Genomic DNA, 14,784 nt, shown 5'->3' on the forward strand with positions numbered 1-14,784 from the left:
ATCCAATTTCTGCATATCCTTGCTGACACTTGTTATTTTCCATTAAAAAAAAAAAAGCTATCCTAGTAAGTGTGAAGTGGTACAGATTTGTATTTTTAAAGGAGCACTCAGGAAACAATATGGAGGATGGGCTGACAGAGGAAAATCCATCAGGCAGAGAAAACAGCAGAGAGACGATTGCTGGGGAATAGGTTTTCTGAGCACTGGTCCAAGACAGTAGCCTGGGCAGGAAGGGCCTGGAGAGGGAGGGACACGTTATGACACATTCAGAAGAGAGAATCTCTAAGATTCACTCTTGTTCATGAGGAAGAGTAAGAATTTAAGAAGCATCCAAATTTTCTGACTTGGACATGGATGGAGGATGGTATTTCACTCATTGATATTGAGGGGAAGATGATGAATTCAGTTTTGGCTACAAGGAGAATGTGACATTTATGGGAATCTTTAAGTAGGCCGTTGGATATAAGGGTCTGGAACTCAGAGTGGAAGCATGGCCTGGAGATGGAGATTCAGACATTGTTAATGTATAAAGGAATAAGAGCGGTTACTGGCATGGATGCAGGTATGGGTGCAGGAAAGATGGGGGAGGCTCAGGGAGGAGGGGCGCCTACCCAAAATGTGAGGAGATGGGGCTGTAAAATGAGCATGGTATTGCAGAAGGGAAAGGAAGAAAGTTTCAAAAATGAGAAAGGCATGGAAAGGAACAAATCGGAGGAGTTGTTTTGACCGTATTTGCTTCCAATTTCATTTGTTTTTGCTTGATTTATGAGGAGGGCCTACATTTCATTCAAAATGCAGAGAAAGTAGTTTTCAAGGACACCTCCACTGTGTTTTGAAGAAGTTATATTACTTAGTATAAGAAGCTACACTAAGAAAATGCATCTGAGTAATGTGAATGTTATTAATATCAGTGAGCTTATTAAAATTCATAAGTAAAAATATCTTTACTATAGACCAAATGCCAGCATGAGGAAAACATACAAAGAGCAAATTTACTAATTGTCTAGGTTCATGTTGCAAAGGAATGAACTGTTTGACTAATGAGATCATGCCTTTTTTCTGTTCTGCACAGGACCGTTAAAGTATATTTTGATTTCTTAAGTACAGTCGGTTTGGATTTCATCAAGGAGGCAAATTTAGCCAGTGAGTTAATTTGCTAAGATATGTATAATAAAAGCAAAAGCATGATTTAAAAGTTAAACTTTACCTTTTGAAATTGAAGTAATATATATCTATATATGGGGCTTTCCTGGTGGCTCAGCAGTAAAGAATCTGCCTGCAATGCAGGAGACTCGGGTTCGATCCCTGAGTCAGGAAGATCCCCTGGATGGGGCATGGAAACCCACTCTAGTATTCTTGCCTGGAGAATCCCGTGGACAGAGGAGCCTGGCGGGCTGCAGTCCACAGGGTCGCACAGAGCTGGACACGACTGAAGCAACTAAGCAGCAGCATATCTATATATGGGGATTCCCAGGTGGCTTCGTGGTGAAGAATCCATTTGCCAATGCAGGAGACATGGGTTCAATCCATGGATCTGAAAAATCCCCTGGAGAAGAAAATGGCAAGCTACTCCAGTATTCTTGCCTGGGAAATCCCATGGACAGAGAAGTCCGGTGGGCAACAGTCCATGGGGTCGCAAAAAGTAGGACATAACTGAGCAACTGAGCACATATGCATATGTGTATATAATTCCAGGTCATTAGGAAGAAAATCATTCATCCTATATCATTATTCTCTACTTTAATCCTTAGATGTGAAGTCAGGCAGAAAAGAGAGGGAAAAAAAAAGCTGACTTAATCTAACACTCTCTATTGCTTCAAAAAGGCTGTTTAATTTTATACCACAGAGCAGGCTGATAATGAGAGAGGCATAGAGAAAGGCACATGAGCCTACATAGAATAAGCTTCACTGGCCTCCTGTTAGGTCTATGACCTTGAGCAGTAACCTTATTGGGCCTCAATTCCTTCATCTGTAAAATGGGGAGAGTAATAACTACATGGAAGTCAGTCCTGAGTATTCATTGGAAGGACTGATGCTGAAGCTGAAAGTCCAATACTTCAGCCACCTGATGTGAAGAACTCACTCATTGGAAAAGACCCTGATGCTGGGAATGATTGAAGGTGGGAGGAGAAGGGGATGACAAAGGATGGCATCACCGACTGAATGGACATGAGATTGAGTAAACTCCAGGAGTGGGTGATGGACAGGGAGGCCTGGTGTGCTGCAGTCCATGGGGTCGCAAAGAGTCGGACATGACTGAGTGACTGAACGGAACTGAACTGAATAACTACATGATTCTTAAATGCTGTCAGAATCAAATAACACATGTGAAAGTACTTTTGATAAAGTGTCATCAAAGCTATTTGTTTAGACAGTGCTAAGGAAAAACATCCTTTGATTAAGCTTTCATCTTAGTGGTCCTTTTTAATTTGGAACATTTATATGCGTCTCTTCATAAATTTTATTAAGTCTTCTATACAGCATGTATTATCTTTTTTAAGCTGGAAAATATTATTAAAACCTCAAATAAAATACATCATATGAATAAAATAGTTCACAGGTAGATCAAACTCTTTTCAAAGTCTAGAAAATGATCATTGTTGAGTCTTCTAAAAGAGGGAAACTTGGCAATGTGAGTCAGAAGCCTTAAAGTAGTTATCCATACCTTGTACATCTGAAGGTTTATCCTGGACTTCCCTGGGGGCTCAGACAGTAAAGAATCTGCCTGCAATGTGGGAGAACCAAGATCCATCCCTGGATTGGGAAGATACCTCAGAGAAGGGAGTGGTTACAAACTCCAGTATTCTTTCCTAGAGAATGCCATGGACAGAGGATCCTGGCAGGCTACAATGCATGGGGTCACCAAGAGTCGGATAAGACTGAGTGACTACCAAAGTTTTATCCTAGGAGGATAATCGAAGATGCATGTACCACAGTGGTATTAGGCACACTATTTATAATATTGAAAAATTAGAATATTGAGATATCTAGTAATAGAAAATTATTAAATAAATTATAGCATAGCTAACCAATGGGCCACTATTTAGTCATTAAAAATTATGTTCTTCAAGAATATTTGAAACTAGGAGAAAATATTTATGTTATAGTGTTAAGTGAATCAGACAAGACATGAAAAATTTTACACTGTCATCTGAATTTTATTTTATATATATATATCAATATGTACACAATATAGAACACAAACCTATATGAATACCCTCCATGCTCCACAACTCCTCCCTACCCCCCTTGACTAAGTTAAATAGTCAAAGCTGTTTTTTTATGTATCTAGATAGATGGCTGGGCTTCCCAGGTGACTCAGTAATAAAGAATCCACCTGCCAATGCAGGAGACTCAAGAGATGCAGGTTCGATCCCTGGGTCAGGGAGATCCCCCTGGAGAAGATCATGGCAACCCACTCCAGTATTCTTGCCTGGAGAATCTCATGGACAGAAGAACCTGGCAGGCTACAGTCCATGGGGTCACAAAGAATCAGACACGACTGAGCAACTAAGCACGCACACAGATGCATCACTACGAAAGACGTGTAGGGGAGACCCACTAAAATGTTGATTGTAATTATTTCCAGATGAGATTATGGAAGCTTTACCGTGAATTTTTTAAGTGCCCTTTCAAAAATTAATATGCTTGGGAATATATATTTTAAAACACGTATTTGAATAAAAACTACTCAGCCTGCATGATTTTTTAATCTGGAAAGTATTTTATCACCATCACTTTGGTAGTGGTCTGGTGACTACATTCTGAATGAATAAATACACTGCCATATATGTACCTGTATGTAAGTATATATATACAAATATTTATATACACACATATATACGTTTAGAATTTTCTGCTAAGGCATATACTAATGTGAAAATTAATATGATTGGCAAGTCATCAGTTTCCAGTTTTCAAAATTATTTCTTGTTGTCTAGATGAATTTTCAGACAAAATTAAAGGTCTTAGAGTTTTAATAAATTTTCAGTCTATGTAATAGAGCTATTACAACATTTTTGGCTAAAATTGCTATTTTATTTAATGTTATTTCTGTGAATACACTCCTTTTCAAGATTGGCATGGCATGATTTCTAAACAGAGCAGCAATTATTATTCACTGTTGCTTCACATAGTTATTGTTACCTGATGGAGATGAGGTACCTGTCAGCTTTGGTACAAGAGCAGCTCACCCAGACAATACTAATCATTTCAATTAGGAGCTCAGGTAGCATGTATAACTAAAGACTTAATAGGAATTAGGATGGTTGAACTTAATCTCACATTTATTTCTCAAGAATTACTGAAGATCTGTTTCTTGTAGTTTGATACTTTATCTTGCTTTTTTGAAGAATGGAAGATGGTGAACAACAAGTAAAAATTAAGTCCTTCAGGTACAATGAACCATTGAGAGGGTGTATGGTGGGTGGGGAAAGTCACATATGCAGACCATCAGCTGAAGCAAACAGTGATGTCAAGATAGAATAGATTCATGAATATTAGGTTTTTCTCATCTGTTCTGCTCCAAGATGTAGTGATCATCATATACATTATACCTTTTTTCTCTATCTACTTGGATAACATTTTGGCTTATGTGTCTTTAAATTTTTCTTAGAATAGCTATTTATTAAAAACAACTATTATTTCCTTGAAGTACTAGAGAAAACCTAATTCATCCAATAGCAAATCAGAATTACTTACAAGGAGCTTCTGATTATTAGGATTCCATCGTCATAAATTCTGTCAATTGTTTCATCATATTCTTTCAACATCAACAAATATTTTTCTACCTCTGGCAACATGGCCAGATCTCAGTTTTGCTTTTTCTCCATTTATTCTTTTTTTTTTTTAATAAGACTTTATGAAACACTGACATGGTTCAAAGTGACATGGTTCAAAATCCTCCTAATCACAGGATTAGGAGCCAGAGCCCTGATAAATTATTAAGCAGAAAACTGTTCTCTGGGTAGATATACCTTTCTTTAATAAAATTCTCCAAGAAATCTTTTCAAGTGCACCCCCTTCAAGTAAAGTACCTTATTCAAAAACTGGCTATCTCACCTTCCTCTCTGTTTCCTGGCTCCCAGCACCACCATTCCTTATTTCCAACTGATGAAAACTGTTCTCATCAGTTCTCATCTCCCTCAAATCCTGGATCTAAGAGAAGACACTTCTGCTGTATGTTCCTGGAATCAGGCAGCTCTGTCTACTGCTACTGTCTGTGTTAACGGGTAATACTGTTAGAAAGAAGAGGTGAACATTCTTCACCTTAGAGGATAACTATTACATTTTTAAAACATAAATCTTTAATATAAAAATTGTTCTTGAATAGACCATAGTATCCCCTTTATTGATCACAACCTCACATGGTGAAGGTACTTGCATAACTCAATGAAACTATGGCCATGTAGGGCCACCCAAGAGAATGGGTCATGGTGAAGAATTCTGATGAAACATGGTCCACTGGAGGAGGAAATGGCAACCCACTCCAGTATTCTTGCCTAGAGAACCCCATGAACAGTATGGAAAAGCAAAAAGATATGACACCAGAAGATGAGCCCCACAGGTTGGTAGGTGTCCAGTACGCTACTGGGGAAGAGCAGAGAGCAATTACTAGTAGTTCCACAAAGAATAAAGCAAGTTGGGCCAAGTGGAAATGATGCTCAGTTGTGGATGTGTCTGGTGATAAAAGTAAAGTCCGATGCTATAAATTACAATATTGCATAGGAATCTGGAATGTTAGGTCCATGAATCAAGGTAAATTGGATGTAGTCAAGCAGGAGATAGCAAGATTGAATGAACACTGACATCCTAGGAAACAGTGAACTAAAAAGCATGAGAATTTAATTCAGATGACCCTTATATATATAAGGGTGGATTTAATTCAGACGACCCTTATATATACTACTATGGGGAAGAATCTCTTAGAAGAAATGGAGTGGCCCTCATTGTCAACAGAAGTATCTGAAATGCAATATCTGGATGCAATCTCAGAAACAACAGAATCATTTCTAAGCAAACCATTCACCATCACAGTAATCCAAGTCTATGCCCCAACAGGAGACAAGAGAAGTGAAAGGCAAAGGAGAAAAGGAAAGATACACTCAACTGAATGCAGAGTTCCAGACAATAGCTAGGAGAGACCAAAAGGCCTTCTTAAATGAACAATGCAAAGAAATAAGAGGAAAACAACAGAATGGAAAGACTAGTGATCTCTTTAAGAAAACTGGAGCTGTCAAGGGAACATTTCATGCAAAGATGGACATGATAAAGGACAGAAACAGTAAGGACCTAACTTGAGAGTCCCTTGGACTCTAAGGAAATCAAACCAGTCAATCCTAAAGGAAATCCACCCTGATTATTCATTGGAAGGACTGATGCTGAAGCTGAAACTCCAGTACTTTGGCCACTTGATGGGAAGATCTGATTCATTGGGGGAAAAAAAAAAACAAAAAACCCTGCTGCTGGGAAAGATTGAAGGCAGGAGAAGATGGGGGTGACAGAGGGTGAGATGATTAGATAGCATCACTGACTCAATGGACATGAATTTGAACAAACTCTGGGAGATAGTGGAGGACAGATGAGCCTGATGTACTGTAGTCTCTCACTTAAGTCTCTAAGTCTCTTGCGATCCCAAGGACTGTAGCTTGCCAGACTCCTCTGTTCATGGATTCTCCAGGCAAGAATACTGGAGTGGTTTGCCATTTCCTTCTCTAGGAGATCTTCCCGACCCAGGAATCTCCTGCATTGTAGGCAGATTCTTTACCAACTGAGCTATGAGGGAAAACCATGCTATAGTCTATGGGGTTGCAAAGAGCTGAACACAACTTAGTGACTAACAACAGCAGACCATAGTACAAGTGAAAGTGAAAGTCATTCAGTCGTGTCCGACTCTTTGCGAACCCGTGGACTGTAGCCTGCCAGGCATCTCCATCCATGGGATTTTCCAGGCAGGAATGCTGGAGTGGGTAGCCTTCCCCTTCTCCGGTGGATCTTCCCAACCCAGGAATGGAACCGGAGTCTCCTGCATTGCAGGCGGATTCTTTACCAACTGAGCGATCAGGGGAGCCCTATATGTTTCACAGATGATAAAATGTTGGGGTGGGTGTATATCTTTGATTTCAAGAATTAGGTTATTCTACTTTTGATACTTTACTGTGAACATTTGTCTGTTTCTCCTATAACACAGAGATCCTAGCAACTCCAGAGTTTCTATATAAGAAAAGTTTGGGGAAGTCACTCTAATGGGAAAGGGGAAAAATAGGAAATTTGTCCTGATCTATTTTTAGAGACTTTAGATGAAGGAGTGAAAGGAAGGGGAGAAGCACTGATGGAGCTGACAACCCCCCACCCTCCGCAAAAAGACCATTCTTTGGCTAATGCCTGGAACAAAGTACATGCTTTGGGATGAACAGGATGGCATTCAAAGTAGTAGTTATCCATTCACATATGCATTCATGTATGCTAAGTACATCTATTTATGTACAGATGAATGAATGCATGCATGAGCCAACTTTATTTTTGAAGCTGCAGAACCCTTTGCTTAATGGATTCTTACAGCAGCTCTATCATACCCCACCCCCACTCCAGGAGTCCCTTCATTTCTGCTTTCCTCCACATGGCTCCCAAGACCCCTTCCGAAGTTTCAGACTTTGGGGAGCACAGTCTGAGGATCAATTTGCTTGCTCCTAGTTATCTACATTTAATTTGAATGCAGCTTCCCTAGTGGCTCAGAGGGTAAAGCATCTGCCTGCAATGCGGGAGACCCGGGTTCAATCCCTGGGTTGGGAAGATCCCCAGGAAAAGGAAATGGCAACCCACTCCGGTACTCTTGCGTGGAAAATCCCATGGACGGAGAAGCCTGATAGGCTATGGGGTCTCAGAGTTGGACACGAGTGAGCAACTTCATTTTTACTTTCACTTTAATTTGAATGCCATCCTGTTCATCCCAAAGCATGTACTTTATTCCAGGCATTGGCCAAAGGTGAATGGTTTTTTGGGGGGCGGGGCATGAGGGGGTTGTTAGCTCCATCAATGCTTCTCCCCTTCCTCCCACTCCTTCATCTGAAGTCTCTAAAAATAGAGCAGGACAAATCTCCTATTTTTCCCCTTTCCCATTAAATTGACTTCCCCCAAACTTTTCTTATATAGAAATTCTGGAGTTGCCTGATCTGTGTGTTGTAGGAGAAACAGACAAATATTCACAGTAAAATGTCAAAAGTAGAATAACCTAATTCTTGAAATCAAAGATATACACCCACCCCTCACATCTTATCACCTGTGAAACATGTCTTATCATCAGTGTTATCTTCCTGTTTATTGAGAGCATTTTTCCATCTTTGTGATGCAGTAGATAATGGTACATCTTACAGCTGATGGTGTCCTAGACTTGATGAAATGTGGTAGTGGTATATTTGACGAAACAAAGTACTGAGGTGGCTTTGAGAGGGATGTTAAAGAGAGATTCCCAGAGGAATAAGTCACCTGGGTTTTGAAGAGGGACTAGGATTTTTTTCCAGGAATATAGGAGGAAGGACATTCTAATCCTAGAAGAGTGCAAGACATAGAGGACATGGGAGCTGACTTCATGTGTTGGAGGATAGAAAGTTATCTGGCACTGCTGCTCTACAACACCCAGACCTGTAGGGCGAAGGAATGGAGAGGTGAAACCAGAGATGAAGGCATGAGCCAGGTCATGAGAACACTGGGATGTCATTAGGGAGTCTGGACTTTCCTCTTTGGCAGTGAAAATGCATGCTAGCATCCCTTATGCAATGGGATTAGATGATTTTATTTTAAAACAATAATTCTGGAAGTCATGGGTAGGATAGAGTAGATAAGGAAGATACTTGAAGAAGCAGTAATATCAATTCAAAGGCTTTTAGGGGTTGTGCAATGAGTATCATGGAGCTTCCCAAGTGGCACAGTTGTAAATAATCCATCTGCCAGTGCAGAAGACATGGGTTTGATCCCTGGGTCAGGAAGATCCCCTGGATAAGGAAATGGCTACCCATTTCTGTATTCTTGCCTGGAGAATTCCATGAGCAGAGGAGCCTGGCAGGCTACAGTCCATGGGGTCACGAAGACTTGGACACAACTGAATGACTAACACTAAGACAGTAACAGGTGGATGGAGAGAAGCAAAAGACACCTTTAAGAGATAATTTTAAAACAAGAATTTATAGGAGTTTGTGACTATCTGGTTCTTCCAGGTGAAGAAGGATAAAGGGTCTAGCATGAGTCCAGTGGTGTCACCAATCAAGATAAGCCTTATAAAAGGAAAAGGAGTAATCAGGGCTGGCAGAGGAAGAATTAAAATGAGGCCAGTTGCAAAGAACACATTCAGTTTGGGATTTGTTGAGTTTTAGGGTGCTTTGAATCACTGATGTACATCCTTCTAGTTCTAAAGTTCTGGAATTGGATGAGATATGAGTGAGATAGGGATTAAATGGTTAAGTAGCTTATGAGTTGCTGTAAAGCCTTCTGAGAGAATGGGGTCTCTCAGGGTGAAGCTATAGGGGGAAGAACGAGTAGTGCCAAGTAAGGGATCTCAGGGTACCAGTACTGAAGGACAGAGGAAGAGCTGAGGCGGGAGGATGGAGGAGCAGAAGCCAACGAAGACTGAAAAATGCCATCAGTGTCCAGTGTAAGGCAGGGAACAGCTGGGGTTGCATAAGATGCGGATGACTTCTGCTAGAGTAGTTTTAGTGGAGTGGGGGCTGTGGGAGGTTGCTTTAATAGATGGAGAGACGCCTGGGAAGTGGAAGGTTGAGTGAGATGACAGCCTCAGGAAGCTGGCCAAGGAGGGAAGAGGGAAGGGGGAAAAAATCTCTAGATTTAGGGAAAAAAAAATTTTCCCCCTAAAGGGAAGAGATTTGAGCCCATTTATTGACCCGTAGAAGGAGTTGTGAAAGAGAATGAGCTCAAGATGCTGGTTACTGTTCAAGGGAAGACCAGAGAAGTTAGCTTTGAATAGAAGGCAACACATCTCTTTCTCAGGGGCTTCCTGGGTGGTGCAGTGGTAAAGAGTTTGCCTGCCAACGCAGGAGATGCAGGAGACTCAGGTTTGATCCTCCGGTTGGGAAGATCCCTGCAGAAGGCATGGCAACCCACTCTAGTATTCTTGCCTGGGAAATCCCATGGACAGAGGAGCCCAGCGGGCTACAGTCCATGGGGGCACAAAGAGTTAGGCATAACTGTGCGCACACGCATACACGCATATCTCTTCCTCTAAGAGGGAAGTGGACAAAAGAAATCCACCTCACCTCTCATGTGCTAAGTCACTTCAGTCGTGTTCGATCCTATGTCCAACTTCAGTCATGCGACCCTGTGGGCCATAGCTTGCCAGGCTCCTCTGTCCTTGGGATTCTCCAGGCAAGAATACTAGGGTGGGAAATCTTATTACTTGCAGATTTCAGGGACTAAGATCAGAAGGGAAGGAGCAAGGGTAGTGCAATGGGGGTAGGGGCAGGAGGTGGAGGCTGGTAAAAACAGTGTGAACAACGCCACTCCTGTCGCAGCCCGTCCTGCCTCATCCCTGAATGCCATCTGCAGGGTCAAAGTCAGGAGGACGAACAGCGGGAGCTTGCCGGCCCCACCCATGCTCCTGCTAGTGCCCCTGGGGTCCCTGAGTGTCTGCTGAATGTTAAATATAACAGAGGCGCTTTCTCCTTCTTAGAGAAGCTCATAGCCAAACTGAAAAGCGGAGGAGAGATAAAATGAACAACCTGATTGGAAAACTGTCTACGATGATCCCTCAGTGCAGTCCCATGGCCCGGAAACTGGACAAACTGACAGTTTTAAGACTGGCTGTTCAACACTTGAGATCTTTAAAAGGTGAGTTGGAAGACGGCCTCCACACTCGGGTTTGTAAAGTCTCCCCTGTAATTGAGGTCCCTGGTTTGTTGTTTTAGGCTACTGAGATTTTATACAAATGTGTCTTTCAGCTTCATGGATATTCATTTTGATGCTCATCCATATTCCATAGGTGGAGAAAATACTAACTTGGATGTCAGAAAAGTTGGTTTCACTGAACTCTTCATCTTAGGTTTACTCTGTGAATTTGAAAAGTCTTTACATTTTTACTTGTCTTCCCAGGTATAATATTAAGGTGATGATACTTGTCATGCATACCTAGTTTAGAAGTTCTGAAATATTTAGTTATGATAATTTAAAGTTATTGTCAGATTTCCATTATTAGAAAAGAAAAACTCTTTAAACTCATCAATGTCTCTTAAAACTTCATTCAGACTTGTAAGTAGTACCTGAAAATGCATCATGCCTTACTATTAGTGTCTCCACTTACTAATATAGTCTCACATAAACCAAGATAGTCTTACATATTGGGTGAAGGAGGTCCTCAGCTGATGAGGATTGAGGTATGCATGATCATTTCTGACTTCGAACTCAAAAAAATAATTTTATTTACTTATTTGTGTATTTTTGGCCATGCTGGGTCTTTGTTGCTGTGTGGGCTTTTCTCTAGCTGTGGTGAGCAGGTTTCTCACTGAGGAGGCTTCTCTTGTTGAGAGCACGAGGCTTGCGGTAGCTGTGGCACATGGGCTCTGTAGTTGTGGCTCCCAGGCTCTAGAGCACAGGCTCAACAGTTGTGGTGCACGGGCTTGGCAGCTCTGTGGCATGGGGGATCTTCCTGGGTCAGGGATCGAACTCATGTCTCCTGCATTGGCAGGTGGATTACCACTGAGCCAGGGAAGCCCTGAACTTGAATTTTAGATCAAAGTGTAATAAACATTCTGTGTACATGTGTAGTTAAAATCACATCTGGTTTGGGAACAAACCCGGTCCAACTTGAGGGACAGAACGATGGAAATAGACTGGGGTTTTAGATACAAGAATATTGGTGACATGAATTCATTTTGATACAGTCTGAAGACCTGGGCGGTGAGTTTTCTGCAGACTGTAGAGGAGACTCTGAAGGCTCGGTTTTGTAAAGATCTGAAAGATTATAGTGAAATCTTGCTCAAAAAGTATTAAAAAGGAATAAGCAAAGGAAAGGCAACAGTCTTATTTAGATTCTGTCCTGAACTGCATGCCAGGAAAAGGACAGTCTGTTTCAGGGAGAAGGAAGTTCTGTGGCCAAAACACAGATTTTGAAAGTTGACTTAAAGTGGCTTAGAGGAGAGTGATGTTACCTGGATTCCACGTGCAAACTGGAGCCCAGACCAAGAGGATCTTACTTCATAATGAACCAAAAAATCCTGACAGATCTACTCAGATTGGAGGAGGAAGGGACATCTACAAATTAGGACATAAAACCAGAGACAGCTATTACAGGGCTATTTAATAGTAGTTTGTGCAAGTTGTGCCTTAAAGCACCTTCCTTAAATCTCTGCAGATGGTAAAAAACTGGCTTGTGCACTCCCGCCGAGCACAAGTAGATCTGGAGAGCAGGCTGTGGGGAAAGCAAGTACAGCTCTCGATCCCTTCAGTACAGAATGCACAGCAGGCCTGGGGTTGGGGGACTGCCTGGCAGGCCTCCTTCTGGGAGCACGATTGGTGGTCTTTTGTTCATAACAGCCCATTGTGAAAGAAGATTCTCTTTTATTCACAACTAGGCCTTGCATAAGTTGTGTGAATATTTCTCTTAAATCTGTTAGCAATGAACATTAGCAGGTTCAACTGAGGTCATTTGATTGCAACCCTAAAATTATCCAACAGTTTTCACATTCACAGCGTTCTGAGGGAGGAGGACCTGAGGGAAAATCTATGAATCAGCAACCTAATTCAATACGTATGCACTGAGCATCAGCTGAGTTCTTGTTCTGTGCTGGGGTTAGGCAAATGAAGGAGGCAAGGTCTCTGTGCTGGGGGCGGGGGGTGCGCGGTGGATAAGGAATAGACCCAGGGAGAGATTATTAACACCCAGTGTGATTAATGATACGTGGAAGTATGCATGGGATGTGCTGCAGGGCAAGCTCAGTAAGGAGGAATCCCTGTCTAAATCCAGATGGGGTTCTTTGGAACATAGCATAGATTTCACCATTGGTCCTTGTAAACTGAAATGAGATGGTCTTATCCTCATCAGACCTTAGTGCTACCCATGGATGAGATGACATAGAGCAGCTGGGGCTTCATTCCAGTGCTCTGGCCAGAGGGTACCCCAATTCCATCCCCAAAATGCCTAGATGCCATGAGAGGGTTGCATGTGGATGGTCTACAGATAATTACTCTGAAGACAGAGGATGTGAAATGATTTTTTTTTCTCTACATTCTACAGCAGTGCATCTCAAATTATCTGGGGAAAGGGCAAGTATTCCCTTTCCCTATCCATTGTAAAATACAGCACAATTAATTAAGGGGAAAATGCTCATAGACTGGTATGTCCCAGCAGTTCTACATTTCCATGTGTGTGTATGTTAGTCTCTCAGCCATGTTGGACTCTTTGCAACCCCATGGACTGTAGCCTACCAGGCTCCATGGAATTCTTCAGGCAAGAATACTGGAGTGGGTAGCCTTTCCTTTCCCTGAGGCAGGTCCTCAGGGACGTCCTTGAGCACAGTGTTTCTTAATGGTGGAGGTGGTGGTCCGAGGATGAAGAAGAAGAGTTGTTATTGTCATATTGATCCTTATTTATCCTTATCATGATAATGATCATTGTCATTATTACTGTCATATTGTCATTTTCAATGATGATGAAGAACACAAAATAAAATGACAAATGACGATGAAGAACACAATAAAATAAAATGACAATAAATGACAATGAAGAACTTAGTAAAAGTAAGTCATCATGTTCTGCATTTGTTTTTGCCACTAGAATCTGAGAATCAAATTTGTCGCTGCCCGATGGCAGGAGTACAGAATCGCACACCATACATTGTTAGTTCACCATACATTGTTAGCTCACTTCACCCTAACTTCGGCTCTACACTGACTGCCGTCTTTGCCTCACTGTCATGTCCTCACGTCCTCACTCATCTATTTAGCCGGGGCTCACTCACTCTGGCCGACTGACTCTGACCAGGTTACCTCAGCACAATTCTGCCAACCTGGCTTCAAGCCAGCCTGCAAGTGTCACTGCCTCGCTCACACTGATTTATTCCTGTGCCAGCCGAGCACTCAGGTCTGCATCTTTAGCCTTTGCTCAATTCCCTCCTACAAGTCTCCTGGGGACTGATAACAATAATAATAATAACAAGAAGTCATGTGGGGAGATTCGTTGAGGGCTACCTAGAAGGTAGATTCCAAAAGAGCTTTCTTTTGCTTATGTCAGGCCTTGTAAGGATGCTGCCAATCTGAGAAGAATTTACCAAATCATTCCATGAGGATTTTTTATTTTCTGGTTTTGTTCTTTCCCCACCACTTAGGTAATTGGTGTTGATGATTTAGTGGCTAAGTTGTGTCCAACTCTTTGCAACCTCATGGACTATAGCCCGCCAGGCTCCTCAGTTCATGGGTTTCCCAGGCAAGAATATTGGAGTGGGTTGCCATTTCCTTCTCCAGGGGGATCTTGCCAACCCAGGGCTCAAACCTGCTTCTCCTGCATTACAGGCACTTTCTTACCATCTGAGCTACCAGGGAAGCTCCAGGTAATTGGTGAGTTTGGGCTGTAAATTCATCCAAAGGCCAGTTAATGGTTAGCCTGTATCAGAGTGTTACCCCCATCTTTTTTTTTTTTTTTTGCAAAAACATCTTTCTTTGAAGTCCCTAGGAGGGGTTGCTGTTTAGGGAAACTGGGAAGCATAAGGAAGGGAAATTTGATTTACTTTTGAATCACCCTTGCTTAGAGTTACCTGGGCTGGGTGAACAGTCCTCTGCGCCCCC

The 14,784-nt window shown here is 41.9% G+C and overlaps 1 protein-coding gene across 1 annotated transcript in view; it reads left to right on the top strand.

Annotated features, from left to right (window-relative positions):
* Nucleotides 1-14,784, top strand: part of BMAL2 (basic helix-loop-helix ARNT like 2) — a 99,889-nt gene that overhangs the window by 39,719 nt on the left and 45,386 nt on the right. The window contains exon 3 of the mRNA XM_070370055.1: nucleotides 10,679-10,836. Within this exon, the coding sequence (XP_070226156.1) occupies nucleotides 10,679-10,836 (158 nt within the window). The remainder of the gene's footprint in view (nucleotides 1-10,678; nucleotides 10,837-14,784) is intronic.

The sequence above is a fragment of the Bos mutus genome, chromosome 5 (genome assembly GCF_027580195.1).
Source record: "Bos mutus isolate GX-2022 chromosome 5, NWIPB_WYAK_1.1, whole genome shotgun sequence".
NCBI lineage: Eukaryota > Metazoa > Chordata > Mammalia > Artiodactyla > Bovidae > Bos > Bos mutus.